At 43.3% G+C, this 14,354-nt stretch overlaps 1 protein-coding gene across 1 annotated transcript in view; it reads left to right on the forward strand.

Annotated features, from left to right (window-relative positions):
- The window catches only part of LOC148011692 (putative apyrase 5), a 115,418-nt gene that overhangs the window by 64,455 nt on the left and 36,609 nt on the right, over positions 1–14,354 (forward strand). The window contains exon 8 of the mRNA XM_087670036.1: positions 11,301–11,497. Within this exon, the coding sequence (XP_087526162.1) occupies positions 11,301–11,497 (197 nt within the window). The remainder of the gene's footprint in view (positions 1–11,300; positions 11,498–14,354) is intronic.

Below are 14,354 nucleotides of genomic sequence, written 5' to 3' on the forward strand. Positions count from 1 at the left end.
CTTTTTTGAGGTGCTGTTGAAATCTAAGACGCACCGTGCTGCTCTCTTGTCTAAACTGCCTTTATTCTTTGATCGCCGTTTAGTCCATGTTGGGCCATGGCGCCCAATGGCAGATTTTCAGCGCCTGCTGCAACGTGAATGCCCTGTGTGGGTTGAAGTGGAAAATTGCCCGGCTGTCTATTGGCCAATGTTGAAGGACGCCATGGCCGCAGTGGGCACTGTTCTGGTCCCTCCAAGTCTAAGGGCCGTGAATCGTAACCGGTTGTGTATGTTATGGGACACTGCTAGGAAAACGCCTGCTTGGTTACGTCTCAATTGCTCTGGCATGCATTCTTTACACTTTTGCTTGCAATGGGGCAATTTTGCAGGACATTGCTTTTCGTGTGGAAAATTGGGGCATTTTATGGCTGAATGCCCAGAGCAGCACCACACTTTAGATGTTGAGCATGTTGCATTGCCCATGGAAGATATGGTGTGTGATGCTCCGTTGCATAGGTTTCGGGTTTGGATTCTTGTGGCACTGACTGGGTTGAAGTACGCGCAAAAAAAGGCAACAGGATTGTTGCTGGTATGGAAGATACTGTGCCTTCTGTCCACAAGATTCCATGCGTACTTATATGCGCAGGAAAGAAATGTTGTCTTCCGAGCACGCTGCTCTTGCTATGGTTTCCTCTGCCCCCCGTCCACAACCCACTAGGAGAGTGTATTCGGATCGTCCGAAGGGCCCACTTGCTAAGCTGGCTTTTGATACAAGAGGCAACGTCATTACCCCATGGGATCGTCGTTATCCCCGTTCCATCCCCAAGACAGCGGATATACCGTCTATCTCCAAATCTGGTCGTCAGAACTCTTTTGCCGTGTTGGCTGATTTCTTGGACGAGGGAGTCTTGGACATTCTTGCAGAAAAGGTCAAATCGAGGCAAGCTGTGCCTCGTACCTGATTTTCCTTTGAATACACATGAAAATAGCCACGTGGAACGTGCGAGGAATTTGTTCTCGCCACAAGCAACATGCTGTGTGGATGGTATTGCATGAGAATCAGTGGGATGTCTTGTGTGCTGTCGAGCACAAGAGTCACGGTGAAGCAAGAAAAGTTGTGGATTGCCATGGCTTTCGTTTGCTCTATGCAGGGACGCATGCCATGCATTATTCTGGTGTGCTCATGATTGTACATGAAAAATATCAGCTTGTTTTTATTAAAAATGATGTACATGGCCGCTTTGTGGTGATTGAAATTTTATTCGAAGGAGAGATCTTATGGTTACTTGGCCTCCATGCTTCGAATGATCCTTTATCTCACCGGGAGCTTTGGTATACTTTGCAGACTTCCTTGTCACTTGGCAGACGGGGCTTTTTTATGGGGGATTTCAATATGTGTGTTGATTCTTTGCAGTCCACATCGGAGCATTCGGTAATGGATGCGCCGGAAAGTTGTATGTGGCATGAGTTGGCTCTTGTTGTTCTTAAGCAAGATCTCTGGTCCTGGCTACACCCGTCTTCTACAGGGTTTACTTTCCATTCTGCCCAGTATGCAACAACATGGTTGCGGTTGGACCGCATATACATCATGCAAAATGATGATTTCCTTCTTGAGATGCTCGAAATGAAAGTGTTGCAGCAATATGCCTTGTCGGACCATTTCCCTTTGCAGCTTGAGCTGCTTGCACAACCCATTGCACCTTTTCAACAATTTTTGGAGAGACTCCCTTTGCGTTTCAACTCGTCTTATTTGAAGCATGCAATCTTTCAGGGCTATATGCATCAATTGATTGATAGATTCTTATCGGACTTCTCCTCTCAGGGCACTGCTTCGTTTGAACGATTGCTCTCTAATGTGCAGCGGGTTGCTCGGCAGTATGGGATCCATCATGCCTCTCTCTGTCGGCGGTGTCGACAAGCAGCGGAGAACTTGCTGGCTTTGGTTCGTTCTCTGCTGTGGTGGACACTCCAGATGATGAATTTCTGCTGTCACTGGCAATGCGTGTGGCTGATCTTATTAAAGAGTTTCAGTTGAAATCTTATCAGTAGGCCAAATTGCAACATTTAACGGAGACTTTGCAAGATAGTGCGTGTCAAACTTATAAGTTCTTTCGAGCTCTCCATGCCTCTCCTGCTCGAGAGAATATGACTAGACTCCAGGATGCAGAAGGTCACATGGTCCTTGATCCGCAGACTATTGTGCATATGTTTAGGAATTATTTCATCAACCTTCTTGGTTCCACTTCTCCACCTTCAAGCCAAACTACTCAGGCCTGTTCAGTTTTTTATGACCTGGTCCGCTATCAGATTCTGCAGGATATGCAAGCTACTATGGAGTCAGATTTTTGTGAGGCGGATGTTATGGATGTTTTGTTACACTTGCCCAAGGATAAAAGTCCTGGCCGGGATGGTCTCACCAATGAGTTCTTTGAGGTTTTTGCTACCCAATTGGCAAAACCATTGACGGCTTTGTTTCAGCAGGTGTGGGAAACGGGGATCATGCCTTCCTCTTGGAAAGAAGGACTTATTAAACTGCTTCCAAAAGTTCTTTCGCTGTCTATGTTGAAACATTGGGGCCCAATTTCTTTGATGGGTTCTATGTATAAAATCTTTTCCAAAGTAATGGCGAATCGACTCCATAAGTATCATCCTGCCATTGTGCATCCTCTCCAATATGGTTTCATTAAGGGCCGAAACATTCTGCACAATGTATTAAATGTGCAACTGGCGATTGATTATGCAAGGCATTCTAATCAGGAGGTCGTACGGATTCAATTGGACATGGAAAAGGCTTTTGACTATCTGGACTGGTCTTTCGTTGCAGAACTTATGTCTGCTATGGGCTTTGGTGCTCGGATGTCTTGTCTGATCTACACCATTAGTGCTGCGGCATCATTGCGAGTCATGCTGAATGGAGGCGTTACCGAGCCATTTGTCCTTGCCCGCTCTGTCAGACAGGGGTGCCCTTTGAGCCCTCTCTTCTTTTCCCTTGCGACTCATCCAGTTCTTTCGATGTTATCTCATATGGCAGCTTCTACTCAGTTGGTTGGATTGTCGCTTCCTTCTGGACAGCACTAGGATAACCTTCGCAAAAGATTAGATGTTTGGGCTCTCTTTGGTTAGGCTTCCGGTCTTCGCATCAATGCTTTGAAATCAGCCATTCTCAGCTGCACGGAGTCGGATTTGCAGTCATTGGACTGGCAGGGTATGGTTGTTCCCCGTGGCTCCATTGTCAGGCATCTTGGGTACCCTTTGGGTGTTGATATTCCCCCAAAGCAGCTTCTACAGTGGATTTCTCAAAAACTGGCGGCTAAGTTTCTGTATTGGAAGTCTCAGGCTTGGCCCTTCCATGTTCGCCTCAAAGTAGCCCAGACAATTATGTTGCCAATGCTCACATATTTCTTGCCATTGCTGCCCTGGACTACTACTACACTGAATGCTCTTACTCAGTCTATTCGTTTCATGCTATGGAAGAAGGATTCCTTGCATGCAGGCATTTCCTGGATTTCTTGGTCGCATGCGTGCACCCCCAAACGCATGGGTGGAGGGGCTATTTTGGATGCACAAACTTACATGCTGGCACTCCGTTGGTCTCTTTTCCGCGCCATGTGCTCGGATCATCATCCCTGGGTCGTTATCGCCCGTTATTTCCTTGAGGATCACGGGCTTCTGCATGGTAATACCCAAAATTGGAGTTCTTGATGGCATGTTCTTAATGCCTTCAGTTCTTCTTCATCTCTGCTGGCCCATTTGGTATGTTCGTGGAGATTGGTCCTCCGGAAGGCTCAGTGGCATCCAGTGGAGGACCGCTTAGCCTACTAATTCTTTTCAATTGGAATTGCTGACAGTCTCGCGGTTACTTTCATGGAAAGGGAAACACGAGCTTTGACCAAAATTCAACCGCATGGCATGTTTGGGCTTAACTTCATTCGCAGATGCCACGCTTGCCAGTCGCAATGTGTTAATATCATTTCGTACAACCAGGAGGCTTTTCAGGATCCCTCGTGGATACAGGCATTTATGGGAACAGCTTTTGATGGTACTTCAGAGCAGACAACCCTTTCCTGCCCTTGATTCGGATCGCCCCTGGCAGGATTGGGACTTTGAAGGCCGGCTGAATTTAGGCAAAGCTTCAGCTAACCAGGTGTATCATCTTCTGATTAAAGATCATCAATGGCTGGTTACTAAAGCTAATACTCTATGGGGATTGCGTAAATCCCGGTCATGGTGGAGGGCAACTGTGATGGAGGGCTGGTTGAACAAGACACCCTTCAAATATAAGGTCTTTCTTTGGAGGGTGATGATTGGTGGTCTTCCGCTTGCTTCAGATCTTTCCAAGCGACGAATCTCCAACGGCAATTGTTTCTTTTGCACCACCAGTGTGGAATTTGCCCGTCACCGATTTATTTCTTGTTCCATCGCTAAGAAAATCTGGTCATTCTTGTCAGCCGTTTGGCGAGTGGTAGTTGGCTTCTCGCTACGCCCCTTTGATTGGGTTTTTGTGCAGTCGAAATACCCCACTATCAGTAGGCCAAATTGCAACATTTGACGGAGACTTTGCAAGATAGTGCTTGTTAGACTCATAAGTTCTTTCCAGATGCCTCTCCTGCTCGAGAGAATATGACTAGACTCCAGGATGCAGAAGGTCAAATGGTCCTTGATCTGTAGACTATTGTGCATATGTGTAGGAATTATTTCCTCGACCTTCTTGGTTCCACTTCTTCACCTTCAGGCCAAATTACTCATGCCCGTTCAGTTTTTTATGATCTCGTCCGCAGGACATGCAAGCTACTATGGAGACAGATATTTGTGAGGCGGAGGTTATGGATGTTTTGTTACACTTGCCCAAGGATAAAAGTCCTGGTTGGGATGGTCTCACCAATGAGTTCTTTGAGGTTTTTGCTATCCAACTAGCGAAACCATTGACGGCTTTGTTTCAGCAGGTGTGGGAAACGGGGATCATGCCTTCCTCATGGAAAGAAGGACTTATTAAACTCCTTCCAAAAGTTCCTTCGCCGTCTATGTTGAAACATTGGCGCCCAATTTCTTTGATGGGTTCTATGTATAAAATCTTTTCCAAAGTAATGGCGAATCGGCTCCATAAGCATCTTCCTGCCATTGTGCATCCTCTCCAATATGGTTTCATTAAGGGCCGAAACATTCTGCACAATGTATTAAATGTGCAACTGGTGATTGATTATGCAAGGCATTCTAATCAGGAGGTCGTACTGATTCAATTGGACCTGGAAAAGGCTTTTGATTATCTGGACTGGTCTTTCATTGCAGAACTTATGTCTACTATGGGCTTTGGTGTTCGGATGTCTCTTCTGATCTACACCATCAGTGCTGCGGCGTCTTCGCAAGTCATGCTGAATGGAGGCGTTACCAAGCCATTTGTCCTTGCCCGCTCTGTCAGACAGGGGTGCCCTTTGAGTCCTCTCTTCTTTGCCCTTGCGACTTATCCAGTTCTTTCGATGTTATCTCATATGGCAGCTTCTACTTAGTTGGCTGGATTGTCGCTTCCTTCTGGACAGCACTTCATTAGTCAATCCTTGGCTGACGACAGCTTTATGATTTTGTGTGCGGACAAGGATAACCTTCGCAAAGCATGAGGTGTTTGGGCTCTCTTTGGTCAGGCTTCGGGTCTTCGCATCAATGCTTTGAAATCAGCCATTCTCAGCTGCACGGAGTCGGATTTGCAGTCATTGGACTGGCAAGGTATGGTTGTTCCCCGTGGCTTCATTATCAGACATCTTGGGTACCCTTTGGGTGTTGATGTTCTCCCAAAGCAGCTTCTACAGTGGATTTCACAGAAAGTGGCGGCTAAGTTTCTGTATTGGAAGTCTCAGGCTTGGCCCTTCCATGTTCGCCTCAAAGTAGCCCATACAATTATGTTGCCAATGCTCACATATTTCTTGCCATTGTTGCCCTGGACTACTACTACACTGAATGCTCTTACTCAGTCTATTCGTTTCATGTTATGGAAGAAGGATTCCTTGCATGCAGGCATTTCCTGGATTTCTTGGTCGCATGCGTGCACCCCCCAAACGCATGGGTGGAGGGGCTATTTTAGATGCCCAAACTCATATGCTGGCACTCCGTTGGTCTCTTTCCCGCGCCATGTGCTTGGATCATCATCCGTGGGTCATTATAGCCCGTTATTTTCTTGAGTATCACGGGCTTCTGTATGGTAATACCCAAATCCGGAGTGCTTGTTGGCATGTTCTTGATGCCGATTCTCGGTTCTCCAGTTCTTCTTCATCTCTGCTTGCCCATTTGGTATGTTCTTTGAGATTGGTCCTCCGGAAGGCTCAGCTGCATCCAGCGGAGGATCGCTGATATCCTTTCGTATAGCCAGGAGGCTTTTCAGGATCCGTTGTGGATATAGGCATTTATGGGAACAGCTTTTGATGGTGCTCCAGAGCAGACAACCCTTTCCTGCCCTTGCTTCAGATCATCCTTGGCAGGACTGGGACTTTGCAGGCCGGCTGAATTTATAAAAGGCTTCAGCTAACCAGGTGTATCATCTTCTGATTAAAGATCATCAATGGCTGGTTACTAAAGCTAATACTCTATGGGGATTGCGTAAATCCCGGTCATGGTGGAGGGCAACTGTGATGGAGGGCTGGTTGAACAAGACACCCTTCAAATATAAGGTCTTTCTTTGGAGGGTGATGATTGGTGGTCTTCTGCTTGCTTCAGCTCTTTCCAAGCGTCGAATCTCCAACGGCAACTGTTTCTTTTGCACCACTAGTGTGGAATCCGCCCGTCACCGATTTATTTCTTGCCTCATCGCTAAGAAAATCTGGTCATTCTTGTCAGTCATTTGGCGAGCGGTGGTTGGTTTCTCTCTACGCCCGTTTGATTGGGTTTTTGTGCATCCCAAATACCCCACGCCGACACAACCAAATATGAAGATTGTGTTTCACTTTCTTCGATATTGGGGCTGTTGGCATAATTGGACCGTTCGGAATGCTTTTCTTTTTGATTCCGCCTATAATGTTCAGTGGCATATTGCTAGGCTTAAGGGTCTCCTGTATTGGCAGATAGATCTTCTTCGGCACTTTGACATGCTCTCTCGGGAGGACTTACGTCCCTGGCATATGGCAATTTCCTCTGCGTCTTTGCCATGACTTTGTAACTCTTAGGTCGTCTGGTTCTTATAGAGAGACAGTGTGTTCTTTACACACGATGGGGTAGAGCCATCGTGTATCTTGTAATCATGTAAACTTGTACCTTTTTCGTAATTAATACAATTACCTTTTACGAAAAAAGAGAGAGAGAGAGAGAGAGAGAGAGAGAGAGAGAGAGAGAGAGAAAGAGAGGAAAGAATGGATGCGGGTATCATTTTGTCCCAATGTGCTTGTACCTTCATCAACTCAGCTTTTTTAACGGGTTGTAGGATGGTCTATAGCCTCAGTCACAAGCTTTGTCAAATCGTAAGACTCTAGTATGGCAAGTATCATTATGTGCCAAATGTGATCAATGACGGCTAGAGTGCAAGAGAGGGAGGAAAGAATGGATGCGGGTACCAATTGGTCCCAATGTGCCTGTACCTGTACCTTCATCAACTTAGCTTTTTATTTGCAGAAAATTTGGAGGTATCACGGGTTGCAAGACGATCTAAACCTCAGTCACAAGCTCTGTCAAATCATAAGACTCTAGTATGGCAAGCATCATCACGCACCAAATGCAGTAATTCTTCCTATCAAGCTTTTGATTTGAAGAAAGGGCCGGCCATAATAGCCTAAAACTCCGTGTCCATTTTGGTCCACACTGTAAATGGAATGACTTGCACAGAAACAAGAGCAGCCCCCTTTGACTCTACGCATGGTGCTGGTGCTTTCTAGGGCTTCTTCCACTTGTCCTTAGAATTTCAGTTTGCCAGAGGCGATGAAAACTTAAAATTTACTTCAAAAGGCTGAAAACACAGCCATTCCTCCTCCACCAAAGGCAAGGATCTACAAAAAACAGCACTTTGTTCCTTTGTGCTATACCTGTTGACCTGAGCCTTCGTAGGCTATAAACGCAAAATTTTATCGTGAAAAATCCTCCCAATCAGGTTTGCCCATGATCAATCAGCCCTTCTACACTGCTTTGATACAATGTTAGAGTGCAGCGAATGCGGAAGTGTATGGACAAGATTGAAAGACAATGAGCAGGAGAGAAGAGGGAAAGAGAAAAAAGATAGAAGAACACAGAAATCTGCAGTGAATAAATGCTGAAATGAAGAGGGAAGATGTACAAGGGCTGTTGGTGTGTCTGCTTGATCCAGATCTCTCTCACCAACATGAAGAATTGAAGTGAGGATGGCAGGTTGCACACAATTAAATAGCAGAAAAAGAATGCATCAAAATAGGCAAGTTAGCCAGCCAAATTTGGTCAATTGCTGCCAAATTTGACTGACTCCCGAATCTGGCCAAAATACCACTAAAATGGCTGCCATATTGCTATAATAAATGTTAGCTTGCTACGCGCCATTGGACTGCATATCGAGACGGCCCAAAAACTGGTGCTTGCTGAAAAAGATGCCTAGATAATTGATAGCATAGGTGCAAGTCCCTCTGAGAGAGCTGACTGTAAAAATTGTTTTGTGAGAATGCTAGTCCAGGGGAGATGACGAATCACTAACAAAAATATGGACATACAAGATGGGACAGACGAGCACCTGTCCGTAGGTTAGAGAATGTAGCAGGCAGCTGAGCGTTGATAATGAGCAAGGAGAAGAGCAGCAAAGTGCATGGCTCAACAGTTGCTCATGCGGTGATGGCAATAGCTGAAAGGTATGCTTTGATACCATTGTTAGGTTAGGGTTCGGCAGTGCGCGCGAGCGCGCGCGCGCGCACACACACACACCCCCACCAGTGGACAAGTGAACATCAAGAGAGAATAGAGTGTTGGAATGTTACATCCACTATGCGAGAATTGATATGAAAGTACAATCCTTAAGGTACTAAGTATTACACCCATTGATGGATGTTCACATAGGGAAAAAACCCTTCTCTAGCTAGAAGGTGAAATTTGCTTGTGGATAATGGAGCGTTCACACTAGAACTTAGAAGAAACATGATAAGTGTAACAACGTCGATTGTCCAAGGTTAAGTGATAAAGTGTGTATTTTCAGATTGGTGTATTTAGTGTTGCTATTATTTGAGGCAAATGAGGTTATCACTACCCTTGCCAAGAAGGAAGGTTGGTTTCACTTACCAAGGGATATAAGCTCATCCCGAATCTCCATCTTTGTGATGCGATCCTTCATGGTCAGGGAATCTTTGATAGGAAGTTTTCATAGATTCATCTCAAGGGTTATCTTTTGGGTAATGTCTTGACTTGATAAAGAGACACAATGGAGTCCAATTTTTTAATGCATAGGGGTAGTCCATGAAGACAACGAAGGTGGATGAGGATAGAATCATGGTAAAGAGAAATGGAAGCTCATGAAGAGGAATGACTAGACTTGTGAATTGAGTAGGTCCCATAAGATTACCGAATCAGTGTAGATCCAGTCATTGGATCCATTAAAGAACTGGGAGTAGGGAGGATAGTGTGGTCCTCGAGATCAAAAGTATCACTACACTCGATCTTACACGACCATAGGGCCCAAGTCAAGCTATTGAGCTTGTCTTTCTCTTGGGAAAGAATAGACACGTGCACTTGTGTAAATGTCCTAAACAATGTAGTATGCTTAATAATTATAATATTTGTTTGTTTTCAAGATTCAATATTAAGAAATGGAGAAGACAAACACTTAAAGATGAATATAACAATGTACAGCCATGGAAATGTGAAAGTAATGAAGATTAAATTGACAGTTGAAGATAGGCAGCAATCACCTTCCCCCCCTTTACAGGTGGAAGGAATGTGCTTTTACTCAACCCAAGTCCTTTAGGAAAGAGCCTAGTTACAATCAATGAGAGAATAAGGAGTAGTTTTTACACACCAGATCATGTAAAGATGCACATGCACACATGCATTGCTTACTATGCAATAAATCAACTGATCTCTTTACAAGATGAGAAAGAAAGAGGAAAAATGAGCTTTCTCTGTTGATGAATAATAATACATCGATATGGCTTTTTCTACTCGAAATGGAAGAAGAGCTTGAGGAGGGGTTGGAATGAATTGATAGGTCAGCTATCTTGTAAAATAACAACGAAAGAAGAGAGAATATGGAGGCATTTGATGATGGGTGAGCCGAAGATGATGATGTAGATGGATGGGGCTAACTTTAGGCTAACTTTAGGCTATCTCTAGCTGTTGTAGAAGAGTTTACAATCAAGAAAATTGATGTAAAATGATAAAAAACAAGCTCTTTTTATAGGGAAAGGGGAAAACTACTAAAAAGGGAAAATGAAGTAGCACAAGATAAGTGTCCAGCCACATGTCATGAGGTGTGATATGTGGTAGGACACTTAGAAACTTGTGTGACAAGAGTCCTGTTAATCGTCTCTTCTCTATGGCTTTCCTTTTTGGATTGAATATTGTCAAGAATAGAAGTAACTAAATTTACTAAGCACTGCTAGAACACAAAATTTACTTTTTTTAGAATGTCATCCCTATTTTTTAGGACTAGTATTTTTAGACCAATCCAAGGTTTCTAAAATTTAGGGGTCCCCAAATATGGGTGTCACATGAAAGCACTTTACGAGTGTTACAAAAATAGTGTTGAAAACTTATGAGTTTTCGATAAAAAGATATGTACATTTAAAGCTTCCAGTATACATGTGTGCATCGTATAAACATTTCATTATCTTGCCATTTTGCTGATTGTAATTGTGAGTTCTGGTGGATCTAGCCCACACTTCAAGGCATTAATTCTTTTTGTGTGCAAGCTTGATCTTGATATGCTTGAGTTATAGTTATAGGTGCCCAATGGGGTCATATAGGTGGAAGTGTGCACTATCTTTTCTTTAACCCACTGTGTGGGTATGCCATAACTCATGACCACTCATTAGTGGTCAGCTCTAATTTACTTTTGTTTGTGCCTAGTAAGAGCGAAGGCAACAAATTTAATAAACAATTAAATGTGCAAAATTATGGAAAGTATATAATTTTTTTTTTGGTTGTGTTATGAAAGACCTTTGGCTTTTATTTAGCTGTCCTCTCTTGAAAAGCTTCTTTATATGGATGAAGAATGTCTGGATAATGCTGGGTTCCTCTTGTTTTGGTCTTATGTAAGGCTTTAGCAGACTTACGTGGAAAGCATTGCATTTGGTTCCAACAAAAAAGAACTGTTTTTCTGTGCTTTATTTGTATGAACAAGTGGAACAATCTGTGTACTTGCTGAAATCTGATTAAGTGATCCACTTGTGTTGATGCAGTTCTTTGGGCTGGTCCCAAGGGCAACGCTTGCAGATATCCAGTATGCTGGACAGCACTTTTGTGAGGAGGATTGGACAAGACTGCTAGAAAAACATAAAGGTGTTGCAAAGGAAGATCTACTCAAATACTGTTTTTCTTCAGCGTACATTGTGGCTTTGCTCCATGATAGTCTCGGAATGGCAATGAATGATGACCAGTAAGCTTTCTCAACAAATATATGAGTATATAAGATAGTAATGCTTATGAAATTTCTGAATTAGTGAAAAATCTGTTGCTTGGACAAGTTTGATCTACTGATATATTTGTTGAGTTCTACTGACCTACAGTTATGTCTGGTTGTGGATGTTTGATCCTTTAAAAAGCAATAGCTTGGTTTGCAGTTGCTCAAAAGTAAGGCTGGTACCTGGCCTTTTGCAGATGTGGAAAAAGAGCACATGATGGTTGCCAATTATTTGTACCTCATGAAAAGGAACACATAAGTTGTGCCTTATTTAAATTCTCTGTGCACCATTAAGAGTGAAGTTCTTACAAAATTATTTATAACTAGAAGTTATGGTTTACTAAATTCATTGGAGTGATGGCCTTATAACCATGGTTAGCAGATTGAAAGGCAAATACAATTTCCCTGAAGACATGCAAGTTCAAGCTGGGCTGACTTGATGATATCTACCACCATGAGGAATGCGCTTGACGCCCCTTTGATTTGCTCATCACAAAATGGATCTGAGAGTTTACATCAAGATGACATATACCTGCTTGGTCTCACCAGTACTGCTACAAGAGCTGACTCCATAAGAAGATGAGATAGGCATGCTCTTTTCTTAGCACTATGAGGATACATAAGGGTTTTGCTAAGAAAATGCAGTGTACAAACCAATTGAGAAATAAAATCAGAAAATGAAAATGGAAAAATGAGAGAATGAATGCTGAAAACAAAACTTCATGAAAACAGAGTATGCTAGGGGTGTGATACAAGGAATGCTCAGAGAGCAGAGGGCTGTCCAACAGCGTCTGTTGTGGGAGTAGGGCTAAGGGATCTGGAGGGGTGTGACGTAATCCAGTTGATCCCAAATGGAGCAAACCACCAGAGCTTGATTCCAAATCTGATTAGGGAAGGCCAGGCAGCCATGATGGCAAGGAGAACTGCCAAGCACAGCAGTTTCTGATCCGTGGGAGTTTGTTGATGCTGAGGAGAAGTGTCGATGCAGCAGTACTTTGGCAATGGAACAGTTAAGGTAGCTATGCATCACCAAAATGATGATGAACAGCAAGGTGACACAAGAATGCAAAGCACAGTAAGCTGGAAGCTGATGTAGATGGCAGGCAGCTGTATCGCAGGGCAGGAATGTGAAACTTTAGCTACCAATAGTGTAAACTTAGGAGCTGATGATGATGATGCTAAAAAATAGAGAATGATGACCAGCATAGCAACAGATTGCTGGTTCCTTCTGTCCGTAAAGTTGAAAGTAAGGAAGTAGGTACAGCAATGGTGATGGGACTGTTAAGGAATGGCCACTGGTGATGATGATGTGAGAAGGGCTGATGGCAACTTATGAAGCCGTGAGAATAAGGGTTGAAAAGAATGGTCATGCCCATGATCCCCCTTTATATATGTAAACTTTTTGAGCTAGTTGCCATACCCAAAAACTCTGGAGACTCATAATTTGAAAAAGTTTTATCTAGGGTATGTTTTGCAGAGAAATTAGCCCGCAGATTGAGATTATCTTTTAGACTGATTCTGAGGTAGCATAATAGGCACCCCATATAATGAAGAAATTTTGGATTTTGAACTCCTTATAACCTAGCCACAAAAGGCAAGGGCCCCAAACTAGACGATGCTGAGATTGTTGCACTTGATAAAGATGTAGTTGCAGATTCTCATAGCAAAGAGGCTTGTCATTGATGAAGACATGACCACCCACTTTGGCTCTATGGCTTTGGTGTTAGCTTTGGCTGATTGGTACTGGTATAGTTTCTCTATACTAGCTCATTAGTGTTGGTGAAGCTCATTGGTTCTCATATTAGCATCAGTACTAGCACTTTTAACAAGGACATGGCTCAAATTGTTAATCATACACCATAGGGAAGACTCAACATTGGTCCATCTCGCTTCTGTAATTGGCAAGATCAACCCACAAGAAACTTTTTCTCAATCAACATCCTTGTGTCCCCCTTTGCACTTGAAATCATCTTCTATGAGTAAGAGGCTCAACGTGGGACCTCCATTGGAGAATAGTGTCGGGTAGATTATTCAACTCCAGTCCTGTGTGGAGACTTGCATGTCGAATATTTGGATAAAGTGGATTAAGCAGAAGAGAACTAGCTCAAGGATGTTTAACAATCACATAAAGCTGCTCAATGCGTCATATGGTGCTATAAGCCTATACAGACATCTACCAATCTGACTCGTTTAGTTGGCTATGGTCCCTCTTTTAAGTCTTCATATTTGCAAGTTTGTAAAGAAAACCAGACCCATGTGAAGTCCAAATTATACTTTTGTGTCATCATTAGCCAAAAAGAGAGTATCTATATATGAAGCAAGCTGAAACCTCCATTTAAGTAGAGGGTATGTTGAGACTCAAATGATTTGCCCTCCTAAAAATAGGACTACCCAAAGTCTATCCATCATTAGCTTGTGAAGTGATGTCCAACCATGGAGATAGGCTGGAAAAAGTCTTTGAAACTATAGCCATAGGCTGCAAAGCCACAAGGTGGCTAGCTGCTAGCCTCCATATGTGCTGCACAATGGTAGATTAGACCAAGTTCCATGCAATAGTTGCACATGTCAACCAATATTTATGGTAGCACTTGTTAGAAAAAACAAATCTTTTTTGTTATATTAGCCTTTCAAGTTTCATGTAACTAGTTTTCCAAGTTGATGTAGTAAAGTGCAAGGTGTGAGAATAAAGTTTAGATAAGACATAGCTGCTATATAACGATCGGTGGATGTGGCTTCTAGGTGCATGGTGTAGGGAGTTCTAGGAAGATGATCCATGGCCATCAGTGTTTGTGGAGGATGCTGATGATGGGGTTAAATACCAGCTGTCTAGGTT

Source organism: Lygodium microphyllum, chromosome 28, assembly GCF_053477565.2.
Source record: "Lygodium microphyllum isolate KBCC chromosome 28, Lygodium_microphyllum_v1.1.10, whole genome shotgun sequence".
Taxonomy (NCBI): domain Eukaryota; kingdom Viridiplantae; phylum Streptophyta; class Polypodiopsida; order Schizaeales; family Lygodiaceae; genus Lygodium; species Lygodium microphyllum.